Here is a 26,359-nt window from a genome sequence, read left to right as displayed (position 1 = left end):
GAAAAGAAGCCCTTGAGGAATTCCACCATGATTTCAACAATTTCCATCCCACCATCAACCTCAGCCTGGTCCAGTCCACACAAGAGATCCACTTCGTGGACACTATGGTGCTAATAAGCGATGGTCACATAAACACCACCCTATACCGGAAACCTACTGACTGCTATGCCTACCTACATGCCTCCAGCTTTCATCCGGACCACACCACACAATCCATTGTCTACAGTCAAGCTCTACGATACAACTGCATTTGCTCCAACTCCTCAGACAGAGACAAACACCTACAAGATCTCTATCAAGCATTCTTACAACTACAATACCCACCTGCTGAAGTGAAGAAACAGATTGACAGAGCCAGAAGAGTACCCAGAAGTTACCTACTACAGGACAGGCCCAACAAAGAAAATAACAGAACGCCACTAGCCATCACCTTCAGCCCCCAACTAAAACCTCTCCAATGCATCTTCAAGAATCTACAACCTATCCTGAGCTGTAGCTCACGAAAGCTTATGCTCAAATAAATTTGTTAGTCTCTAAGGTGCCACAAGTCCTCCTTTTCTTTTTGTGGATACAGACGAACACGGCTGCTACTCTGAAACCTATCCTGAAGGACGACCCATCACTCTCACAGATCTTGGGAGACAGGCCAGTCCTTGCTTACAGACAGCCCCCAAACCTGAAGCAAATACTCACCAGCAACCGCACACCACACAACAGAACCACAAACCCGGGAACCTATCCTTGCAACAAAGCCCGTTGCCAACTGTGTCCACATATCTATTCAGGGGACACCATCATAGGGCCTAATCACATCAGCCACACTATCAGAGGCTCGTTCTCCTGCACATCTAGCAATGTGATATATGCCATCATGTGCCAGCAATGCCCCTCTGCCATGTACATTGGCCAAACTGAACAGTCTCTACGTAAAAGAATAAATGGACACAAATCAGACGTCAAGAATTATAACATTCAAAACCGGTTGGAGAATGCTTCAGTCTCTTTGGTCACTCGATTACAGACCTAAAAGTGGCAATTCTTCAACAAAAAACCTTCAAAAACAGACTCCAGTGAGAGACTGCTGAATTGGTAATAGCTCACCTTACCTGATCACTCTGGTTACAGTGTGTATGGTAACACGCATTGTTTCGTGTTTTCTGTGTATATGAATCTCCCCACTGTATTTTCCACTGAATGCATCCGATGAAGTGAGCTGTAGCTCACGAAAGCTTATGATCAAATAAATTTCTTAGTCTCTAAGGTGCCACAAGTACCCCTTTTCTTTTTGCGGATACAGACTCACACGGCTGCTACTTGAAACCTGACTTCTCATAGTGACTTTGGTCACTCCTGTATGCTGGGTGAGTCCTGGCTTTCTCTACTTGTGGGGAAGTTCTTGGTTTGTCAAGTCACACTCCCTGCCTTGCTGGTTATGGTAGCACTTAAGCCTTCCAGAAGAAGGTTCTGTTGAATTCCAACAAGTGAGCCTAATTTTGCCATCAGTTTTCTACATAGAGAAGTCTAATTGAAGTCACTGGGAGTTGTGTGTGTATACTAAAAGGCAAAATCTGACCTAGTGGCTTTGGATGGCGATCTGTCTGCACTCTTTTGAAGTCCGTTCAACACCTTTGTTTTTAACTTCTTTGCAAAGACAATATTTACTATCCTGTTGCAATAAATTGGAAATGATGTGCACTATGCATTGCAGCCCTATTGACCAAATACACTTTACAAAAGTACCTGGATAGGATGATTGAAAATGATCACTGGGAGGACAGGACCCACAGTTCAGACTGTCTGTTGTAAACCAATTTAGGTAGCAATGAGCAGTGGCAATGCTCCTCCTAGAAGGCAAACTCCTGGAAAGGATGTTAACAAAGTACCATCCTACCCCAAGAGAACCAAGGGAAATTAAGAGGGTAGATGTTAGCCTGGCTTTAATTCAGAAATATGGAAAAATAAAACACTAGCCAAATGCTTTTGATCTATGTAATCTCATTTAATTACAGGAATTTCCAGATTCATTGGAAGAACAGACACATCTGAAAGAATGGCATATCTACAAAACACAGATACAAACCATTCCAGCCTACATTGCCCTGTTTCAAGAGCTGAAAGTATTGGAGTTATCAAATAACCAGATCACACATCTTCCAGTTGAAATTGGTATGTTGATTTGGATTTTGCTATTTAATTTTGTGGTTAAATGTGCAAATGCATGGTGGTCAATTGGCATGAAGCTCCTTCTTGTAAATATAGACCGACCCAGTCCCAAAATATGTTCTCTCTACTGTTTTCAGCAAATAGTTATGTCTGGATGTTTACTGTTTTTCTGATACTTTATATGTACTGAATCATGTATGATATTTTGCAGTCAAACCTGGCCAAAATAAAGAGAGAATGACACTCACCTATTGTTAAGTTGTTCGGCAGTGACTTTGGTTTCTATGGTGCATTGTTTGTTTTTAAGTTCTACTTCAGAATGGACAGCATTTTATGGCTCATTGTTAGGTTATCAACAATGAGAGCAACATCACGGAACACCAGCCTGAAACACACAAGGTAAAGTGCACGCGCGTACACACACACACACACACACACAAAATAAATAAAATAAAAATTCAGATACTAGCAATGGGGAAACCCACAACATATAACTTTGGATAAACGCCTTTTTTTAATCCATCCATTTCACCTCAGTAGTGAAGGGATCTTAAAAAAAGGGCTATTTCCAATCCAGGCAACCAGGGGTTTTGCTCAAGACCAAATTTAATTCTTAACTCATATAGTCTGGCTTTTATTACTTTTAAGTTTAAACCCATGCTCATACTATTTGGCCTTTTAGTGGTTTACAGTGGTCTCTCAAAATTGTATTTTGTTTTTGAAAGATGCTACCAGTGTGAGAGAGCTTTGTTATACTTAAAATGAGGAACATTGCTGGAACTGGTACTATCAAAGCAGAAGAAACCCTCTGTGCAGCTACAAACCACACCAACACAGTAAGGCTGTAGCCTACTCTAGGGCTTAGGCCAGGCAGAGAGATTTGAGTCTGCTATTGCTACCTACTCTTCTGGCCGTAGAGACTCGTGCTTTGAGATCGAGAGGTCCCAGGTCCATGCCCTGCAGATGACCCAACTGGGGTGTCAGTATATATATAGCTATATACAATGCCAGTATATTCATTCAAGTAAAGGAGAAACAGGATTTAAAAAAAGAAACCTCCCTCTTTTCAATTATCTGTCCCAGAATCTTATGCAATCTTTGCTGGAAACACTGCAGCAGAGCTGTAGCACAGTCATGGCAGTTAATCTGTCTCCCAAGAATTCTTCTATTGACCTAGCGCTGACTCCACCGGGAGTTAGGTCGGCTTAGCCATTTTGCTCAGGGGTGTGGATTTTTCACCCCTCTGAGCAATGAAGCTGTGTCAACATAACTTTTTAGTGGAGACCTGGCCTTAGCTTTTATTTCTATTTCTTTTAGTTAGAGACTTGGTACTTGGAGTTCACTGCCAAATTTGGCTTTCCCAGCTGGTAGAGTAACACTGATACTTTTGATTTATTTATTTATTTACATTGTATTTTATATAGATAATTGCCCACTGACATAAAAAAATATTTTATAGGGGCATTCCGGTGGCTAAATAGTATAACAAATCATAAACAAGACATAAGGAGGAGATTATGAACATAAAATAAAAACTCACAGTCTGGCTGTTTTATCTGTATTTTAACCTTAAAACTGACATAGGCCAGTGGGCTTAATTGGTGGAAACATTCCACAAGGCGGCAGTAGGGAATAGGGGGAAAAATGATTCCAAAATTAGATTCTATATGAGGTACCATGAAAAAAATGGTGAACCATAGTTGTCTTAAATTAACTAAAGACAGGACTGCCTAGACTATTGTATCCCATATTAAAAAATTACCACTGCTTAACCATTTGAAGCAGGTAAAGGCCATTAGAGTTTCTTCAGTCTGTGGTGATACTGGATATTAACAAAGAAGTCAGTCCTGCACATCAAAGCTGATGAAGAAAAGTAATAATATTTGTTTCAAGGAATAAAGACATAAAAGCAGGTATTACTGGCATGACCTGTTCTCTACAGAAGGATGATTTTGAAGCCATTCAAGACCTACTTTGGTAAATGAGGATAAAAAGTTTCAGATTTGTTTGCTACCAACCAATTATCTTTTTTTAAAAAATCCATTCATTGGACTAAATTTTGCCTTCAGTGATTTTCATGCAATTACCACTGAAAGAATTATTCTGGAGAAGTTCTATGACATGTGTTACACAGGAAGTCAGACTAGATGATCACAATGATTCCTTCTGGCCTTGAAATCTATGAATAGCAGCTGCAGTTTCTCTGCTCTATGCCTGAAATTCAGCCCTGTGTGTAGGGACTGTGTGGGGTGTATAATTACCAATTAAGTTCTGTTTTGTGTTTTTTCAGCGGTGCTTAGCTTTGTGTGGTCTCACTGCATAATGTTGAGTTTTGAAGGTTTGGGGCCCTACTATGCCAGTGTGAGGTCCACACCACATAAGCCCTGTGCTGAGGGCGACTGTCTGCACAGCAGACAAGAGGGGTGTCTGCACAACCCTTACCTGCAGTGGAAAAGTCTACAGGTCAACTGTGCATAGGTTGGTCTTGAAGGCCGTGATAATGGATGGGCTGTGCATCCCAGCAATCCAGATCTTGTGGTGTAATTGTCTGTGACATAAGGGCCTGATCTAAAACCCATTAAAGTAAATGGGAGTATTTGGGTCCCTTTGTATCAGGTGCCTCATGAGAAGAGGCTGCTGCTGCTATTTCAAGATATAAACTAGAATACCAGCTAAGGGGGAGGATTTCATCTCCCTAATAACTTTGCAATCTACCTGTTAGAACTGATTACTCAGGTTTTATGCAAGTGGAAAACTTTAAGCTTTCCATGCAAACCTCTGTGCGTGTTGGCAGGTATAAACAGAAAAATGCCCTTGACAACTGACTTCCTAAGGTGAGCCAGGCTGGCAGAGGGTCACTCCTGCAGACCTCGTAAACTAGATGGGATGGAAATTTGGGGGGATATCTAGCCAAATTTTCACATTATAGATTTTTTTGTTTCAAGAAAATCCCCAAGAAATTCTATACACAAAGCTGTATTTTGCTTTTTAAATAAAAGAATTGTAGGATATTGTGTTGTATTATTTTAAAAGTACTATGTAGTCATATAATTAGAGTGTTTTTTTGGGAACGGAGTTAAGATTGTGTGTTCAACCTTAACTTTGGCATTGCCTGATTTTAACTGTGAAATCTTGATATTCTCTCTAAAATAGGCTTTTTTTGTTTGTTTGTTTTTTTGGGGAGGGGGCGGGATGGAACATGTAATCAATTAGTTCAAGTCTAATCTAGAAAATAGAAAAGGAGTACTTGTGGCACCTTAGAGACTAACCAATTTATTTGAGCATGAGCTTTCGTGAGCTACAGCTCACTTCATCGGATGCATAGTTTCCACGGTATGCATCCGATGAAGTGAGCTGTAGCTCACGAAAGCTCATGCTCAAATAAATTGGTTAGTCTCTAAGGTGCCACAAGTACTCCTTTTCTTTTTGCGAATACAGACTAACATGGCTGTTACTCTGAAATCTAGAAAATGTACTTTAGTCTAAAAAAGCAGCTTGGCTTTTAAAATTTCTTTGACTATATAACATGCTGGCTGAGACATCAGTTTTGAAACCACATAAGTGTGATCTTAATACCCATTGAGTTAATGGGATGTACGTACACTCTTAATCTCTTTGCTGAAGCAGGACCTGAATGTGTTTACCTCGCTCTAATGGCTAGTTTGCTACCACCTAGCAGAGCTGTTCCTTCAGCTCGTGTGGTGGAGAGTTGTGCTTTGGTATAGAAAGTCCTGGCTTCAATCCTTGCTGGTGGATAACCGCTGGTAGGAGTTGTTCTTAGGGAAACAACTACTTCTTGCACCATTGAGCTGTTAAAAATAGCTCTCAGTGACATTATTCCCTGTTGTTTATTCTGTTCCTTTGACAAACATTCCATCACTTGGTAGTAAGTTTAAAAAGGAAGTGAAAACTTCCATTAAAGTGGCAGTTAAATTGATCATGCTGTTGATGATATGTGAATTATAGACTTGTAATTCACAAATTATCATCTCCCTTAAACATACCCAATCTTGTAGAAATCAGGGTGGTTTTTTTTTTCCATTTCAGGTTGAGTAATCATGGGTACTGTATTTGCATAGATAATATCCAGTTTGGCAATATTAACTCTAGCATTATAAGAACATAAAAAACTTGTTAAATCAGGGGTATTTTTAGAAGTAAATTAAATAACAATAGCAAAATAACTGCTAGCAAGTATCAAGGTATCTTCATTAGGTTGGACTTAAGCCTCCTTGATGCTGCAACTTCAAGTTTGCTGTTTTATGCTCCTGTTGCAACCCTGGGAAACTTATGAACCATGGTGAATACTCTATACTCTGTTCGTAGCTTCATGATAATTCACAGTACGGAATGAAACATGCTGCTACAGGGATGGCTTTAGAGAATTGTTTACAGTGTTCCCTTTTGATTGTAAATGCTTTGGCTTTTAAGTAAACTTTGCATATGGAACTCCCCATTGGAATTCACTATGAACGTGATCCAAAGTCCACTGAAGCCAATGGAAAGACATCTGTTAGCTTCAATGATGAGACCACATGACTCTGTCTAAACTAGACGTTTATAGACATGTACCATGAATCCAGTTGCACAAAACTCTGAGTGGGAAAAAAATAACAAATTACATTTTAAAATGGATTTTGAAATACCTAAAATTCTCAGTGTGCTATCTCAGTGAGCTTCCAGAATTAAGCTGGGAACTTAACCCCCCTTTTCCAATGTTATATAGTCCAGAGGAGGTACAGGATAGCAGATCTTAACTTTTTCACATGTTCAATACTGAATATTGTCCAGAGGAGGGTAACATTTGAAGAAAAACTCCATTTGGGGGAAGGTGGAAACATTTCTCTGGCAGGTTGACTTTTTAAAAAGTGGCAGTTGCTTGCAGCTGCTCACAGGTTTGGAATATTATAATAAATACTGGGAGACACGGATTTATGGGCAGAGGGGAAGTGAGGTTGTCATAAGACGATTTTTCCCATGGCTGTCTTCTCCACACGTGTTATATTCTATCTTATCTGTCTGTCTAATCTATCTTTTAATTTGCTTAAGATATCAAGAAGGTGAATAATACACTAAAATGTAAAAACCCAAACAAATAAACCCCCTCTGCATTCTGGACAGCAAGGGACTTTGCCAAGGTCAATTAAAATAAATAAATAAAAATGTGCTTATTTACTTCCAAGGGCTTCAGATAGTGGCACTGTATAAATCAGAGCTCCCACTGTGAATTCTGACATGCACACTCCTCTTTATGTAAACTCTCTTTGCTAAAAAAATTGTATCTATTGATTTATCTTTTGGTTTTATGCTACCTCCCATCACTGTAGTATCTCAGAACCTTACAGATAAAATAAACTGGTAAAAGAAATATCCCCTGGTGGACGTACCTGGCTCTACTCTCATTTTAAATAATAGGAAGATCTGGGTGGGGTGAGTGTAGAAAAGCTTTATCAAATAGAAAGAATTTGCTGCATTTCTTAAAGGTGATTAGACTCCGGATTCCTCTGACCTTCTCCAGATGTTAATCTGACAGCTAGATCCCTTCCACTAAGAATGCTTTCTCCCTGGTTTCCACACACTTTGTATTGGACTTTGTGATCTCCATTGTCCCAGAAGAATACAACTGTTTTGGTGATCCACAGAGAGATTAGAATTGGTATTCCATTTTATCTGTTCAGAAAAAAAAATCATAGTCAGATAAAGTTTATATGGAGCTTTGATCCATCAAATTCCCTCCTCTCAAAACAAATAAAATCAAACCCCCACATTTGCCCTGTCCTCACCCCAGAGATTTCTTCCCACCACTCCTTGCACCGCTCTGATTCCTTGAACTTCCTCCTCAGTCCTCACAAATGGTTTCTTACTCTTAGTTCTTTTTCCCCAGGTGGAGTCTGTCTCCATCCTCCAACCCAAATGGACTTCCTTATCTTCCCCTTCCACACATTCTGCTAGAAAGGGACTTCTAGGTTCTCTTTGACTCACTACCATATCAGGAACCCTCTGACCCTAGACCCCCTCCTGCATCCCAAAGATAATATCTCAACATGTCCATGAAAATTAGCGCAATTGCAAATGGGATTGATACTGGCCTTCTGATTTTTTAAATCCAAAATTTTACATGTGGATACATAGAAACTGGACAAAGGGCAAAATTTCACTAACAAAGGTCACTTTGTTAAATAATAATGATAATTTTAAAAAATGATATTACTTTCTGAAGCACCACCCACAACCCCAAGCGTTGCCTATTTGTTATGCCACAGTCTGATGCCAAAGTAGATTGTTCAAGAAATCATAATCCCTCTCTTTTTCTGGGATACTTTGATTAGCAGTGAAATAATGAACAATGTTGACATTTAAATTGTCATCAGTAAGCTATAGAGTTTATACTCCTTGAAATGAAACGAGGCTGGAATCACTGGTGTACCAGAGAGGATGAGGAAAAGAGATAATTTACCATTTAATGGACCAAAAGAAGCTCTTGTGTCCAGCTAATTTGGCTTGACTATTTCAGACCAATGCAGACACCTGCTTTGCAGTTTTCTGTCGGATTATAGGGGTGGAAGAACATTGGTGAAGAATAATGTCCTTAGGTGATTAAAAACTACTTTATAATTTTGTCTACTTTTACTCTCTTAGCCACCCCCTTAGAAGCTCTAATGCAGGCTTGTCTACATCTTCAAGTGGCATGGCAATCACTATTGTGCTGCTTTGCATATTAAAAATTAAAAGTTATAGAGTTTAATTACTGGGTTTAATTTTTTTAAATAATGAGTTTAAAAAATTGCAATGAGAATATATGGTATCTCATGCAACAGCTGTGATGGCATAGCAGGTTCTAATTAAAAATAAAATATTCTTAGACATGAAATTGCCAGGGAAACTATGGGTTTCATTACTGCTTTAACTGCCTCTGCTTGGAAAATACAAGAAGATGTTAGCTGTTTAATGCTCTAATTTATATTTTTTATGGAATGGAAAACTCAGTGCACTAGCCTCATAAAGAGAAGTCAACCACAAAGCTGTACCAACCGCAAGTTTATTATTGTGGTTTTTTTTTAATTGTGAATTTATGCTTGAACACCATCTGAATGAAGTATTGACACATGTGGGGCCAAATCCTGATCAGTTCCATGCAGCCAAAAACGGGGAGTATCCCTATAGGACTACATAAATGGGCTGCATTTCTGGCTGATCAGTCTCAGGGCTGGCTAGGCCTGGTACATAAGGTTTGGTTTTAGAGGGAAGGAGACACAAATACAGCAGTGCTTGTCCCCCTCATCCCGCTCAATCAGGCTGTTCCAGTAGGACAATTTTGTTAAGATTTCTCACTGTTGCTATCACCAGTTCAGCTTCACCAGTGGTAATGCTGCATCCTGCAGATCTACCCTGAGCAGGGTTAGACAACAAAGGGCTTAAAACACCAATGGGCCTCAGAAGCCTGATGTACATTAACACTCCACCCGCCAGTGGAGCAGAAATGGTAGTAGGGATGGCGAGAAATTTTTGCAAACATTTCCTGGCGGGGACCAAATTCTCCTCTGGTCTAAATGATTCCAACTCCTATTCACTTCAATGGGAGTTACTCCTGTTTTAAAGCCAGGAACTAATTGGGTCCATGCTGAAAGAAATCTTTCCCATCGGACTCGATGTGTTCTTCCTCCACACATCTACAGCTCAATGATTTATTTTTTTATAATGAGGTGATAAATTGATGCAAGATAGGCTAAATAGTACAAATAATACCTTCATTTCTCTAAATCATGTTACACTGGATAGGCTAACATTATATTTTGATGCACTTCTAAATAGAATAAGCGGTTCACACATTAACAATTTAACACCGTAACTACTGCTATTATCCTCTTGCACCAGCCAAATGAATCTTGTGTGATAGTACTACACTGCCAAATCTATGTCTATTGTAGTCTAAAGGCTAATTCTTCTCTTGCCAGTTTAACTGAAACACTTAAGAGGAAAAAGGGAAAACAATAATTTCTTATGTGCATAGAGCTTAAATACTTACTCAGTTCTTCGTGAGGCAAAGCTTCACCGAGGCAATGGGAGTTTTGCCTGAGTAAAAGAACATAAATAAAAACTAAAGTCCAGGCCATGCCTCTTAGCTCAGTGAATCTGCCTCAGATGCCACAGAATAACGGTGGGGGCTTCTACTTCCATAGAACGATCCTAGACCCTGTCCCGTGGAGGGTTCACTGTGGATATGGGGCTCAGTAGCTGGGGAGAATGTAGATCAGGGCAGGCTGACATGGAGGCAGGCATATTATCTTCCCCTGCAATTTGTAGAGGCTCCCCTTGCAGAGGTTCCCCCATATAAGTACCCTCCACCTCCACCCTCACTGCTCCTTAGCACCAGAGCCGGATTAACTCTCCTGTGGCCTGGGGCTATTAGATTTTGTGGGCCCCTGTATACAAGTCTTTTTCTTAATTTAAAACAAAATGATCACAATTGTGGCATCGAGGCTACTAATGCTGTACTAAACTTGTCTTTTAATTAACTTAAAGTCGTTCTGTGGTTACATTCAGCCTTAAAACATGTAGAATGTAGTTAAGTTAATTCAAAATAGCCTACTTCTTACCTTAGAACAGCTGTTATATTAGTTTATTTCTGGGAGGGAGTTTGGGTACAGGACGGGGCTCCAGGCTGGGGTAGAGTGTTGGGGTGCAGGAGAGGTTGAGGGGTACAGGCTCTGGGAGGGAGTTTGGTGCAGGAGGGTATTCTGACCTGGGGCAGAGGGTTGGGGTGCAGGAGGGGGTGTGAGGTGCAGGATCTGGCTGGGAAGCGCTTACCGCAGGTGGCTCCCGGCTGGCAGTGCAGCAGGGCTCAGGCAGGCTGCCTGCATGCTGTGGCCCCACGCCACTCTCTGAAGCAGCCACCTGGTGGCACATCTCTGTGGCCCCTGGTGGGGGTGGGGATGGGGGGAAGAGGCTCCACATGCTGCCCCCACCCCCAGCACCGTCCCCGCAGCTCCCATTGGCCAGGAACCCACTGACCCCACTGTCTAGGAGCCGCTGCCAGAGGGATGTGCCAGTCACTTTTGGGAGCCACCCGAGGTAAGCACCACCCAGGGCCTGCACCCCTCACCCCCTCCTGCACCCAACCGCCCTGCCCCAGCCCAGAGCTCATATCCCGCACCCCCCACCCCCGCACCCAAACTTCCTCCCAGAGCCTGCACCCAGCAGTGCGTGGAGACTCATTGCCCCTTCCCCCAATGGCTGCAGGGATGTACTGTCTGCTTCCGGGAGTGGAGCAGAACCAGGGCAGGTAGGTAGCCTGTTTCCTGGTGTGCTAGGAGGGAAAGGAGTTGAGGGAGGGAGGGGGAGGAGTTTCTCACTGGGGCCCGTGGACCCTCTGGAGTACCCTCGGGGACCCCAGTTTGACCCCACTTTGAGAAACGCTGCCCTAAGATATCATCAGTGCCTAAGATCCAGCTGACAAGGACCATAGCTTTCAATAAAGCAAATAATGTAATAACTACATTCTCCTTGTCTTTCATATCAGATATGAGCATCAAAGTCATCGAGATTACACAAAAGAGTGTATAATGCTTGATATTTGCCAGATGCAATTCTTGATGTCCTCCAGTAAGTTTGGTGGCAGGAGAAATCAATGACGATAAAGGCCATGCCAATTGTCACAGCACTCTCCAGCCAAAAGGCAAACTCTTTATTCCTTTCTAGCAGTAACCGGGGGTGAAAGTAAGTCGAGTGACTTACCGGTACGCCGGGGCCCCTTCTCCTTTTCATCCTCCCTGCTGTCCCCTACCGGGGTAGCAGCAGCAGCCCAGGGCTCTGGGGGCTATTTAAAGGACCCGGGGCTCCCCTGCTTCTACTGCCCTGGTCCTTTAATTAGCCGCCAGAGCCCTGGGGAAGTGGCAGGGCTCCAGCAGCTATTTAAAGGGCCGTGGTGGCAGAGGCAGCTGGAGCCCCAGCCCTTTAAATAGCCCCTGGAGCCCCCGCTACCCCAGGGCTCCGGGGGCTATTTAAAGGGCCTGCGGCTCCCCTTCTTCTAGCACCCCGGTCCTTTAAATAGCCCCTGGAGCCCTGGGGTAGTGGCAGCGGGGCTCCAGCAGCTATTTAAAGGTCCAGCCGGGGCTCTGGAGGCAATTTAAAGGACCTTGGGCTCCCGCCACTGCTGGGAGCCCCAGGCCCTTTAAATTGCCCCCGCGGAAGCCCGGCTGCCCCAGTACAGTGCACTAGCTCTAGCCAGTATGCCGTACCAGCTTACTTTCACCTCCGGCAGTAACGGAGGGCCTAATTCTGCACATGATCCAGTTCTATTGAAGTCAATGAGAGTTTTGCCATTAATGCCACTAGAAACATGATTAGACCTTTTGTGAGTTGCTGGGTCCTTTCAACTGCCATGGAACTCATTTGGAGTTGAGGGCATTCCACACCTTGACGGTCTAGCCCATAGTGACTTCAGTGATGTTTTGAAAAATATTTATGTCTGAATACTTTTTTTTGTAACTAACTGGCACATAGGATGGCTGTTCCTTTGCTAACCTGAATAGACCTTTGATTCTTTTGTGCTTCTGCCCTACTGATTTTAGCTCTTTATTTTAACAGGTTGTTTAAAACAATTGAAAGAACTCAATGTGAGTTTTAACAATTTGAAGAGCATCCCTCCAGAATTGGGAAACTGTGAGAATCTGGAAAAACTGGATTTGGCTGGAAATCTAGAACTTACAGAGCTCCCATTTGAAGTAAGATCTCCAACTGCATTTCTTGTATCTGATTTATTTGGGCTGTAAGGTATTTCATCACATGCAGCATAAACAGTGATTCTTACAAACTGATTTCACACACCATCACATACTTCAACAATACAGTTTTAGTAGCAATGTCATTGAAAATATCTTAGAACAGACAGAACAGAGCAGGGCCAAGCGTCTGAGTGTCACTTGACAAATGACTAAATCCTGCTCACATTTTCTCTAATGCATAAGGGAGGGAAAGGGGCCAAAAGGGATTTTGCGTATTGTTCGTGGCTAAGGGAAGGTGACTGAAGGCTTCCTGCCATGAAACACAAGTGTGTGTTGACAGCTTTATCCATGTAATGTCCCAAGTTGCAACCCCATGTCTATACGGTGATGGTTTGTTAAAGGAACATGGTGCTGTCCCAAGCCAATAATGCTGTATGCTGCCATAAGCAGCAAAAACTGGTTGGCAGAAATGTAGGTACTTACATTACTCCTGAGGATCAGTATGCTCTACTTACTGCATTGTGATAGTCCATGGAGAGACACCCAGCTCTGCAACAGCAGTACATCCTTTATGTTGGATGCCTGGTTGTCAACCACTGCTATACACACTCGACAGGTGTTTGCTATTTAAGGCAGCAATTTGGTCCAAAATATCTATGGTGAAATTAAACAAAGTTGCTAATTTCATTTTTAATCTAGAAATTTTCTGCATTTTGCCAATGTCACCATCACTTCTCTAAACCTGGAATTTTTAAAAACTTCTTGGTTCTGTTGTAGGTCAGATGTTTGGGTGGACAGTAGGTGTTCAGTAGTGTAGTGTGGAGAAACTGAAGCAAATCACAAGCCTGTTTCCCACAACCTCACGTCACAAGCAAACATTGCGTATGGACATAAGTTATAGTATCAGGCCAGCCAGCAATTCCCATGTGTGCCTGTCTCTATAATCTTTATCCTAGTAGTTAGGGCACCTGCCTGGGATATAGGGGATCTAAGTTTGAATCCCCATTCTAGAGCTCACACTTGAACTCAGATCTCTCCTGCAACCCAGCTGAGTGCTTTAACCACCAGGCTGTAGACTATTTTGAGATGGTTGCTTTCAGTGTCTCCCACTGAAACTGTTCCACTTTATGTAAATATATAAATTTTCATTGGACCAGAGAGACAGAGAGAGTGGTTAATGCATTTACATGGGGATAGGATACGTGGATTTAAATGTTCTTTCTGTCTGATTCAGATAGACAGATAAATAGGCTATTTGCCTGGAAAATTTTAAATTTTAAATCACAGTTTTTTAAAGTAGTAACATTATCTTTGATAATGTAATGTGTTTCTGACATCTGACTGTTAGATGGGCAAGAGATGGTAACTAGGGTGACCAGATGCCCCAATTTTTATAGGGACAGCCCCGATATCTGGGGCTTTGTCTTATATAGGTGCCTATTACGCTCCACTCCTGTCTCAGTTTTTCACACATGCTGTCTGGTCACAATAATGATAACTGGCAATAATTGCTTCTTCATGAATGAAAACTATTGAAATAACTTGAATTGTGTTTGGAACCTGAGAGAGAAAGAGAAAGAGATATTTTGAAATGTTTATAATACCTGAAAGAAATTAACATATTTACTTCTGAAAATTACCAATCAGATGAAATGAATGATTCACAAGAGAAACATCACAACCTCCACTAAGGCTATAGGGTACTGTGTATGGTGTGTGTGTAGGTGTGTGTACAGAAAAATTACCCCCAAAGATATTTTTTATTAATAGATTGTCATTTGGAAAGTTTAACTTTTATTTGACTTTCAAAATCCTTAACAAATCTTCCTTGGAAGGTTACAGAAATGTGCAACTTGAAGAAAGCAGGTAACATTCTCCTCCATAAAACTTGCTTGAGAGAAAAATGGCAAACTTCAACGCATCAGAAATGATCAAAGTCTAATTTTACCTTGGTATTGTACATAGAATAATGGCCAGGGAGAAGCAGATAATATATATAATGATGGATTCAGGGAGATTGATAACATGCCTGTAATTCAGTCAAGAGTTTCTGACAGTACCATAAAAAGTTTATGAGATCATCAGAACTCTGAGACTGAATTACATCTTGAGTAATCAGTCTCCCTACTCTCTTTCTATCCATTTTTTATGACAGCTGTAGAATATATAGAAGTTTTTGAGCTTTTAAAGCAATTTATTGAGGAATTTTATAAGGAGAGAATTCTGGATTTTTAAACAGACACAGAAAGAAAATATTACAAACTAACTGAATTAGAGGGGAAAAATTCAGTTGTGTGTGTCATATATTACCTGCTACCACTTTCTGCATAAAGGTGGCAAAAGCATTGTGCACATTCAGTCTGATACACCTGCGAATTCCATGTACAAATCATGTATTTGCACCACCAAATACCCATTTGACAACCAGCTGTCCAATCTGTGGGCACACCCACTGTGTTCTGGGACTGCAATATGTGTTCATGCATTTTTGCAGGTGCACCAGTTGCTCCTGTTTTTAACATTTCATCCACAATGACAAAGGATGTGCATAGGCCCCAGAATTTGCAAGTCAGCTATATATGAAGTCAACACATAACTCTATATGTCAGGAATTTTCTGTAGTTTTTATGGTGTCAAATACTGAGAGGTGCTGAGCACCTGCAACTCACATTATTTCAGTGTAAGATCCAGCTGCTAACAGATGTGCAGCACCTTTAAAGATAAGGACCATTAACAATACAGTACATGATGACTTAGGTCTTTTACATTACATTTAGTTCGGTGTATGGGATAATATACCATAGAAACCATATATAGTTAAGTCTTTTTTTCACAGAACAGCTCTGCTTGAAGCTGAGATTCACTGAAGTCAATTAAACTGCAGTGTGAATACTGATATCATTCTGGACTTCTATATCATTATTCCATACCAAAAAAATCTCCCCAAAAGTCTATGTTAAAAGAGCATTATGGTTGCAAACTCAAGAACTCAAAAGTTAGGAAATACCAGAATTAACGCACACTTAATTCTGCCCCCTTTTCCAGATGCATTATGGTATAGACCTTAATGACAGGAGCTTATACTTTTTTTCCCACAGGTAACTTGTGCTTGTAGCGCTTTACTAGTAAAGGAAAACCAGCATACTATCCTGGCCAATCGCTTTTAGTGTGCGTGCTGATGCCACTATGAATGAAACTAGCTAGCTTGGTACTGGACAGCTTTCCTGCTATAGCTGTATCTACATTAGGGGCTTCTGTAACTTGGCACCCTGTGTCAATCAGGGATTACACCTCTTCACACCCCTGACTGACGTAGCTCTGCTGACAGAAGTTTGTAGCATAGACCTGGCACCAGCGTCAATAAGGACTGCTTTGTGTGAGTTACAGTTGGTAGGATCGTGGCCTTTGTCTCTGTTGTCTGTTTGTCTCTCCTTCTCTATCCTCCACAATGGGCACAGAGTCCTCACAAAGTATCATAGATTCATTGTCTTCTATGGAGCTGTGACAATTGCTTCTTTGCCCTAAAATCATGCTTTCTTCACATTTGAATATATCTGGACGAGAAAGATAGATTTATTTATTTACTTTATAAACACCCCCACCCCCAACATTTTGCTAACACATTTGAATGAACATATTTTAAAGGTCTCATGTAGACAGCACAAGTTATATTTTAATATGTCTTATCTGGTTCAGGTGAAACCAAGCTAACACTACAATGCTAATTTTTTAAAAATGTTTTTATTCTAGTCTAGACATACTTTTTGTGTGCATATACAACTGAGTGGAAACAGCTTGAATCCTAATGTCCCAAGCTCTGGGATTGGAGCGACAATGACTTGGAATCCCAGCACTTCAGACCCTACATTTCAAGTCATTTTAACTCAGCGCTATACACACACACAGTTGGGCAGAAAACAATGCAGGGTGGAGGGATAATTTATCCCATATGCCTTTAAAACAAGCAAAGAAAATCTTCTTCCAAAAGCTATGGCATGTTTGATTGCATGTCACAGGCACTCCCTACGTAGTTGGCTATCTGCATTATTTCATAATAGTGTTCTTTACTGGGATAACAATGATACATTGTGGTTAAGACACAGAACCGAAAGTCTGGAGATTGAGATTCCATCACAGATTCCTTGTATTACCTTGAACAAGTCACTAAAGTTGTTTTTGCCTCAGTTTCCTCATATGTGAAATGGGAATTATAATACTCACCTACATAGCAGGGGGATTATAAAGATAAATTAATTAATAATCACAATGTACTCTGACACTCTAAGAAGGAATGCATTATATAGACATAATTCTTCTCTCACTGACACCACTGTCAATCAGGAGTAACTCTACTGACGACTATGGAGTAAAATGTGTGAGAGAGAAGAATTAAGACCAAGAAACATGAAGTATTAGTCTAACTAACTATTGAGTCTAGATGCTGTTGATATGTTGTTACACATTGTGCAATTAATTTGTTTTCCTAAGAATTATAGATAAGAGTAAATTAAATACATGCCATAGTGTGCATTCATATATTTGTGTATGTATAAAAACTGATCTGACTTCAATCCTAAGTGTACTGCTTTCAGAAGGCAATGCTTTCAACTATTATGTTACTGCATCACACAGTCACCATTTCCAATGCTGGAACAGCTCTTCCTAAGCACTCTTTTTGTGCTGGTATTTCATAGTGATACCTGCACTATGTGGAAGGGCCCGATCTCTAGTCAGTTCAAACTCCCTTGCCTTTAGAGGCATTCGTATTACTTATTTTATTGATTTTAATTCACTCAGTCCATCTCTGATAGAAAATATTTAAGAAGAGTTTTAAGCAGCTACTTTGGATTTTCGGTTCAAGAAAATCAAATTTAAAAATGATAACCGAGGGTGCAGCATGGTTTTCTGAACTTCTTATGCAGTGAATAATGTATGCTGCTGTTATGGGGGATCCCAGCAGTCACTTAGATGTCCCTTTGTGCAGCCTGAACAATGCAGAGAGAGTGAAATGGGGTAGAGAATCTGCTCCTGCTCCAGCATATGAATATTTTGTCAGAGAAGAGCATCCTAAAATATCTTGAGAGGGAGTGAAAAGTATGTGTGTGTATACATAATATCTTGAGCACCTTGAATAAATTAATCAAAATTAGTAAATTTAGCTCTAAGCAGCATAAGGAATCATAGTGTGGTTTGTTTATTTTTAACATAAGGTGTAACACTTCTGCAGAGTGAGCGTGTGTGTGTGCACATCTGTGTTTTCATGTGCATGCATATGTATTTTAATTTTATTACTTAATATCCGGCCTCCAAAGTTCAGAGGGCTGGGAGATCATGTTTTCTTTTTGACATGCCATAATCTCAGTGTAACAGGTGGTAATCTTGTTTTGCATTATTGCTGCACAGATGTGTTCAAATAAACTGGAAACACTGGTCAATAGTTCCCAGAGGCCTCCTTACTTTAATCAGTCAGAAAGGGAAAAGGCTCACCTTTCCTCTGAACTTCACCTTCCTGTTATATTTCTCCTTGTGCAGCCATGTTACTAGCCTGTTCACCATTTACAAGATGCAAGACCTTTACCTTGTTACAGGAGTTTTGCCTGAGTAAGGAGTGAAGTATTGGATCATAAGTAAAAAATGAACTTTATTAGTGCCCAAATCATTTGAGTTTGGTTTGTCCATGTACAGGTTCAGAACCACAAAACTGTGTGCATTGGCTATTCCTTCAATGAGGAGGTAGCAAGTCAGTGGCAAAAGGCCTACTGTGCGTGAAATCCAGCTTCTACTGAAATCTGTTGCAATGGGACAAGCATTTCACTGTGTATGTTTTGCAGTTTAAGAAAGGTACAGTTGCTTAGCCTTGCTGACTTTCTGTTTGAGAGAATTTTATTTTGCTTTGGTTGTTCAATCAATGCACATGCTCGCCTGCGAAGATTAAAAGCTTTTTTTGTATGGCAAATCCACCTAACGCTCACGCCAAGTTTCACACTATCATAGCATTTGCCAAAATGCTGTCAATCCAAGGCAAAGAACAGCTGCTTTGTGAAAGCGGCATAAGATATAATACCAGACATTAGCAGGAGTGTGTTGAAAATTGAAAGGGGATGGGTGCAAAAGTGTTAGGTATGGGAGGAGATACACAAAGGCATTAGCACTGCATGAGTTCTTATAAATGTTTTTAAAAGACAAGAGACTAAAGAAGGACATGAAAATGCGTTAGGAAACAGGATTATGTAGTAAGACAAAGGAATGTCTGTGTCAATTGATGTAGTTCTTGACCATGTGATTCAAAAATCTTATAATTAATATAACATCACTTCAAAGACATGGCATTCTCTACCAGAGCAAATCGTTTGCCAATAATAGCTCTGCCTTGTTAGAGAACTGATCCCTGTATACCTTTGTATTGTGATACCAGTGACCTTTACCTTTCACTTGAATTTTAAACAAAAGTAGCATCTGCTTCTACAAGCAGAGTTTAAATGGCACCAAAAAACTTTGTATAAACAAAGAATTACTAGTAGTGACCAAATGCTACCAAAAACTGAGCAAAAGAGAATTATGTGAACATTAGAATGTCACTAATTCATTAGAAAAATTTGGATTTAATTTTAAAAAGGTTTTGTTCTCTGTAAATGAGGGGCAGGGTTTTCAAAAGTGTTCTGAATTGGCCCAACCTTGCTGTCTTTTAAAGTAAAAAATTAAACTTGTTACAGGAGTTTTGCCTTAGTAAGGAGTGAAGTATTGGATCATAAGTAAAAAATGAACAATTCAGCAGGAGGAAAAGTTAGACCAGCTCTGAGTGTTTGTGAAAATCCTACCCTCAAATGTTACCTATTCACGCAAGCTAGAAAATCAGAGCCAGATTCTGCCGAGTCCATAAATAGGTGTACAGTGATGGGAGAGGGAATGCAGAACTTTCCCTCGTTTGCATGGCCTGCATAAAGAGAACACAGGGACTGCATTCTCTGTCTCTTTCTTTCCCTGGGGATGTACAGCACCTCAAGGGGGTGAAGAGGGTCCAGGAAAAAGCAAGTCACTTCTCCACAATGGCCCATAGAGTGAAAGTGGGAAGGATAGCATAACTGGTTCCTGATCATGACTGGAGTCTCTGGGCATAACCAAATATTAAATAGGAATGTATTAAATTAATTACTGAGTACATTCATCTCAGTTATCAGCTAATTACAGGCTAGTTACATGATTGCAAGTTACATTTTTATAGCTGTCAGCAACATTTAATATTGTTAACCATGAATTTTTGTATATCCTCAACAGTCTCTTGTGAGGGTGGACAGGAAGATGGGATGCAGCGCTATCAGTCAGGTGCAAAGTGTTAGTGGCTGCAGATGGTGCACTATGGGCTTAAATTCTGTCACCTGAGCCTGGGGCCTGCTGGGTATGCCCAGTTAATGAGGCTAGTTGGGCTGTGGCAGAATTGCCTGATTTGCTGGCCTACCCTGTTGGCTGGAAGGAGCCATCAGGTGTGCATTTAAGCTTAGCAGTAGTGGTGGCAGGCTGCTGGAAACATAATGCTTAACGCCTGCAGCTATAACCTCTTCTGTGCCTGCCTTGTTCCCGGTCCCGCTCCTGCCTTATTTTTGACCAGCTCCAGCCCTGCTGCCTTGCTCCAGCTCTGACTCCTTATCGCTGGCAGTGGCTTTGAACTTTGGCTCTGTTTGTGGCCTCTGTGATGCTTTGGGGTTTCACCTAGACCATTAAGGGGTTCTGTCATTGCCTGCCCTGGAACCCTAGGTGCTTCTGTGCTGTGTGGCTTTGGCTCTGAGCACTGACACTAGCAGCCTGCTTACAATACAATGTCTTCACCCTGGCTTCCATCAGCCTGGTTACTCCTTGCAGAGTGACAGCAACAGCCTTTCCAGTCCCAAGTCTGTCCAAAACCGTCTCCCTTGCAGTGTCCAGTCCCTCTCACTGGATACTCAGAAATTATTACATTCGCTGCCTCCAAAGAGACAGAGCTGACACCAGCCTGTTAGTTTAGCTGAGGATTTCATCCTTCAGTTTAATACACAGCACTGAGATGATTTTGTAATAAAACAAGAATGTTTATTAACAAAGAACCGAAATTTGAATGACAATAACCAGATATGGCTACAGTGAAACAAAACAAAACACACTTTTTAGTGACTAAAACAACTTCAGCAAGTTACAATCTTTGTCTAAGCGGGTTTCTCACCTATAGTGAGTTCCAGCTACTCTTGGTTTTCAGGCCAAGAAGATCTACTTTTCATGAGCTCAAGGGGCGCTGCTTCCCCTTTGTCACCCAGGTGATAGATGATAAAAAGGCTTTTTTTTTTTTGGACTTTGCTTATAATTCCCAAAGTCTATTGTCTCTGTTTCAAGAGCCAGAAAGCTTCCTGGGAGTGCAGGCTCCATCCCCTGTCATGATCATTAAGCGGTCTTCCCCCTCTTAAGCTTGATGGCTTAGTTTAACTTACACGTAGATGTACTTTTCATTGTCCTCCTGAGATATTACCTGTCTGTTTACATTGGAGACACTGGAAAACAGAGGAAACAATGATCTTTATCTTGGATTGGTTGGTCTTATACACGGCTTGCTGAACACCTTTTAAGAACGTATTTTCAACACAGATCTAAAGTTCTTTATACACCGCCAGTACCTACATCACACAGTAATATTCATGACCAATGTGTTATCAGTTTGCATATCATAGAATCATAGAAGATGAGGGTTGGAAGAGGCCTCAGGAGGTCATCCAGTCTAACCCCCTGTTCAAGCAGGACCAACCCCAACTAAATCATCTGACACCTCACTAAATATAACATCTTACATGACACCTTTTAGATACAGATTATGTCAACAGTGTGTTAAGGCAATAAGTATGTCAGGCTTGATGTGAGTTATGGTTTGATGTGCCCTCTGCCAGTGGTAATGAAAGGCTCCCAGCCTCTGACTGCCACTGATCTGACCTCCAGGCCTGACTGCCCATGCCCCAGATCGTGACGCACAGCTCCATATTATTTTTCCATTTTACCTGGATGATGCTGTATCTGTACTTTTTCAGTGTCAGGCAAAGTTTGGGACTTAAAGGTGAACAAGTTGGCTGACGCAGAGCTTACATATAATAAAAGTGATGCTAGTGGCTTGGCGGAAGTAGACTGAAGACACAGAGTGGTTACTGTTCCTGTTGTTGAAGAGGTTCGTCATAAGAACATAAGAATGTTCATACTGGGTCAGACCAATGGTCCATCTAGCCCAGTAATGCCAGATGTGTCAAAGGGAATGAATAGAACAGGACAATTATCAAGTGTCCACACACTATGCAAGAGTTTTACAACTGTGGGTGATTCTGGGCCCCCAAATGAATCCAAGGAGGCATTGTTTGCTAAAAGTGAAGGCTTCTGTCTATGTCTGATTACGTGCATGTTGTGAACTTTTCTTTTCCATGTATGTATTGGTTGTTTGCTCCAACCTCCTTCTGCCTCACTCCCTCATTGTCTCTCTGTGGCCAGCTTCATTCTCCCTGTCCCTCTTTATGTTCCCCTCAATCATTATATCTTTTCCTTTCCTCTCAGAACCTAGCAGAAGACACCCAGTACCTCACAGAGCTGGGCCCTGTAATATATCAGAAGTGACATGGAAAGGACAATGAATCTTATATTATGAAATTGATGGCTGGTAAATTTAGAACAAATGTAAAGAAATGCTTCTTCATACAGCCGATAGGCAACCTGTGAAATTCATTGCTGCATCATGCCATTGAGCCAGTTATTGTGGCTGAATACTAGAAAGCCCTGGAAAATTTTATGAACAATATCATTTATAGTTATGCAGGCTATGATAAGGTTAATTAAATCTCATTCTTCAGGGTACAAGCAGATAACTTCAGGGATAAAGAAAGATTTTGGTCAGCATGTAAAGTTTTGCAAAATTGATGTTTGATATTTTTGTTTTATTGTTTTTTTTCCCTTTCTCTGACATATCAGATATTGGCCACTGCTAGAGATAGTCTGTTGGACTAATCTGATATTGCTAATCCTATGTTGCAATGTTTTTACTAGAATGAATTAGTAGTTAGATATTTGGAGGGTCAGGTGTGTGTCTTAGCCCCTGTTCCACCAGTTGTGCTTTTGTTGCAGTTGTTGTTTATTTCTGGAGATCTCTCTTGGGGCAGGAAAAGGGTTAAAGAAAGTCTTATTCCCTGAAATTACTTTTAATATAGTTGAAAGATTTTCATCCTCAGAAGCTGGCACCAAGACCTCAGAATATTACATAATACAAAATGGTCTCTGAAAAGATGGCTAGAGGCAATGAAAAAATTTACAGGCACTTGATTGAAAGACCTACTGTTGCAGTGAAGAACAGATGGAGTCCAGGAGCTACAGTACAATTTAAAAAAACGAGGTTCTCAGAAAACAAATAATCTTAATGTTTCCCAATGATCATACTACATTACCAAAACAAATCTTGAAAGTTGAACAGGACTGTTAAAAATAAATTGGGAAGCAGAGTGGTCTGAACAGATGTGTCATAGGATTGAGAATCAGGAAACCTGGGTTTTATGAAGAGACTCTTACTCTATTTGTATAGCACTTAGCACAATGGGACCTGGATCTCAGTTGAGGGCCTTTATGTGCTACTGTAATAGAAAAAAATATATATTTTATCAAGGATCAGATTTTCAAAAGAGCTCAGCACCCAGTGGCTCCCAGTCAGACACCTAAATTAAGTGGAAAGATTTTCAAAAGTATTGCAATGCCATTGAGATGCCAACTTCTGAGGATGAAAACAATGGGAACTACTGGATACGGCAGACTCTTCTGAAAATCTGGCTATTTCTTTTAGGTTCCCAAATGACAGTTGCACGTTTCAAATATTTGAGCTTGATTGTAGAAGCTGAACACTTTTGAAAATCTGGCTCTACATTTAAGAGTAGAGGGCATCAACATTAATTTGGATGCTGTTGACTGTAAGTAGCATGGGGGATCTGTAAGTTGTCTAGAACTACTGCTTTAATGCAGTGATGTTATCTTATAAGAAGATAAATAGCAATCAATTATGTACATTTTTAATTTCCTGAGTTTCCATTGGCTGTGGCACAGCATTTTAAAATTGCATAAAGGAGCTTGTGCATCTTCATGATCTGGTCTTTCCTGACTGCTCTCCAGCTTTGCTGCAGAAAGGAATGTATTCATGGGAAGTCAGAGAGGAGTCAGTGCTTTGAAATGTGATTTTTGTTTTCTTAGACCTCAGTCCAATACATCACTTAAGCACATGCTTAATTTTAATGGGAGCAGTCCTATTGCAGTTAAGCAAATGCTTAAAGGCTTTGCTGGTTCAAGGTCTTATTTCTTGGCAGATTCTACACCGAATGCTAATCATATCTATATCTTCACCCCAGAAGAGCCTTCAAACATTTTAGTCCAAATGAATTGCTGAATTAGTAATACATTCAGAATTTATATATATAGGATTATTATCCAGATCAGATCAGTCGTCCATCTAGTTCAATATCCTATCTGACTGTGGCTTCTAACAGATTCCTCAAAAGGTTGTGTCCCTATCATGGATCATAATGGAATAACCAACCCCTTGGAGAAATTTTTTCCTAGGCCCAGGCAGGTAGTAGTTGACTTATGTCCTGAAGCATGAAGGTTTATGTCCCTTATTTTTCTATCCTATCTAATGTACCTGTGGATGTTTTCATTATCTGTATAAATGTCAAATCCTCTTCAGAATCCTGCTAATCTCTTTGACTCAGTAATACACTTATAAAGTTTGCGGACGATACCAAGCTGGGAGGGGTTGCAAATGCTTTGGAGGATAGGATTATAATTCAAAATGATCTGAACAAACTGAAGAAATGGTCTGACATAAATAGGATGAAATTCAATAAGGACAAATACAAAGTACTCCACTTAGAAAGGAACACTCAGTTCCACACATACAAAATAGGAAATGACTGCCTAGGAAGGAGTACTGCGGATCTGGGGTCATAGTGGACCACAAACTAAATATGAGTCAACCATGTAACACTGTTGCAAAAAAACGGAACATCAATCTGGGCTGTATTAGCAAGAGTGTTGTAAGCAAGACACGAGAAGTTATTCTTCCTCTCTACTCCATGCTGATTAGGCCTCAACTGGAGTATTGTGTCCACTTCTGGGCACCACATTTCAGGAAAGATGTGGACAAATTGGATAAAGTCCAGAAAAGAGCAACAAAAATGATTTAAAGGTCTAGAAAACATGTCGTGTGAGGGAAGATTGAAAAAATTGGGTTTGTTTAATCTGGAAAAGAGAAGACTGAGAGGGGACATGATAATAGTTTTCAAGAACATAAAAGGTTGTTACAAGAAGGAGGGAGAAAAATTGTTCTTCTTAACCGCTGAGGATAGGACAAGAAGCCATGGACTTAAATTGCAGCAAGCGAGGTTTAGCTTGGACATCAGGAAAAACTTCCTAACTGTCAGGGTGGTTAAGCACTGGAATAAATTGCCTAGGGAGGTTGTGGAATCTCCATTATTGGAGATTTTTAAGAGCAGGTTAGGCAAACAGCTGTCAGGGATGGTCTAGATAATACTTAGTCTTGCCATGAGTGCAGGGGACTGGAGTAGATGACCTCTCGAGGTCCCTTCCAGTCCTATGATTCTATAGCAGCAAGTTCCATAGGTTAATTATGTAAAGAAAACTATTTCCTGTTTGGATTCATTGGAATCCTTCTTGTTCTTGTGTTTGTAAGGGAATATATATAGGAGCAGCTGATTTACCATTTCTCTATTGTTCATTGTTCTAAAATTTTATTTTTCTTCATCAGCTCTTTAAACTAAAGTGTTATCGTCTGTTCAATTTTTCTTCAGCTTGATTGAGATCTTTGGGTATTACTGCAAATATTCAGTAAAGATGATAGAGAAAATTTCTTTCCATTCCTCTGATAGTTTTTGTTGTTCATCCCTGTACCCCTTCTATTTTTGCTGTATCTTTCTTGAAGACAGAGTGACCGGACGGGAACATAGTATTGCAGGTCAAGGTGTACTATTGATATATATAGAGGCAGTATAATAATTTCACTGTTCTAATATATCCCACTCCGTATGTATTAAAGTAGTATTTTCTTTGACCACCAGTGTACATTGAACAGAAGTTTTCATTCACCAAAATAATTATCTTTCCATCCCCCCTAGGTTCCAGTTAATTTAGTAATCAGCAATGTGCATGTTAGTAATTGACATTATTTCTTCCATTGTATATTTGTCAACACTGAATTTCATATACCATCATGTAAACTCAAATATTTCAGATATGTACCATTAATCATAATGAATTTTGTTCACTTAAATATTTGTTCATTATCCACAGTTTCCTTACCCCAACCCCATGTTCTGATATATCCATGTTACACTGCAGGTATTACTGAAATGCTATCTGCACAGAAAATATTCTGTGACAGTATACAAATTATACACAACTATGCAGAACTATTCAATTGGCTA

The 26,359-nt window shown here is 40.5% G+C and overlaps 1 protein-coding gene across 1 annotated transcript in view; it reads left to right on the top strand.

Annotated features, from left to right (window-relative positions):
- The window catches only part of LRRC2 (leucine rich repeat containing 2), a 123,043-nt gene that overhangs the window by 77,249 nt on the left and 19,435 nt on the right, over nt 1–26,359 (top strand). The window contains exons 5-6 of the mRNA XM_078852672.1: nt 2,010–2,166; nt 12,751–12,887. Of these exons, the coding sequence (XP_078708798.1) occupies nt 2,010–2,166; nt 12,751–12,887 (294 nt within the window). The remainder of the gene's footprint in view (nt 1–2,009; nt 2,167–12,750; nt 12,888–26,359) is intronic.

Source organism: Lepidochelys kempii, chromosome 5, assembly GCF_965140285.1.
Source record: "Lepidochelys kempii isolate rLepKem1 chromosome 5, rLepKem1.hap1, whole genome shotgun sequence".
Classification (NCBI taxonomy): Eukaryota; Metazoa; Chordata; order Testudines; family Cheloniidae; genus Lepidochelys; species Lepidochelys kempii.
This window is presented reverse-complemented; position numbering and strand designations above follow the sequence as displayed.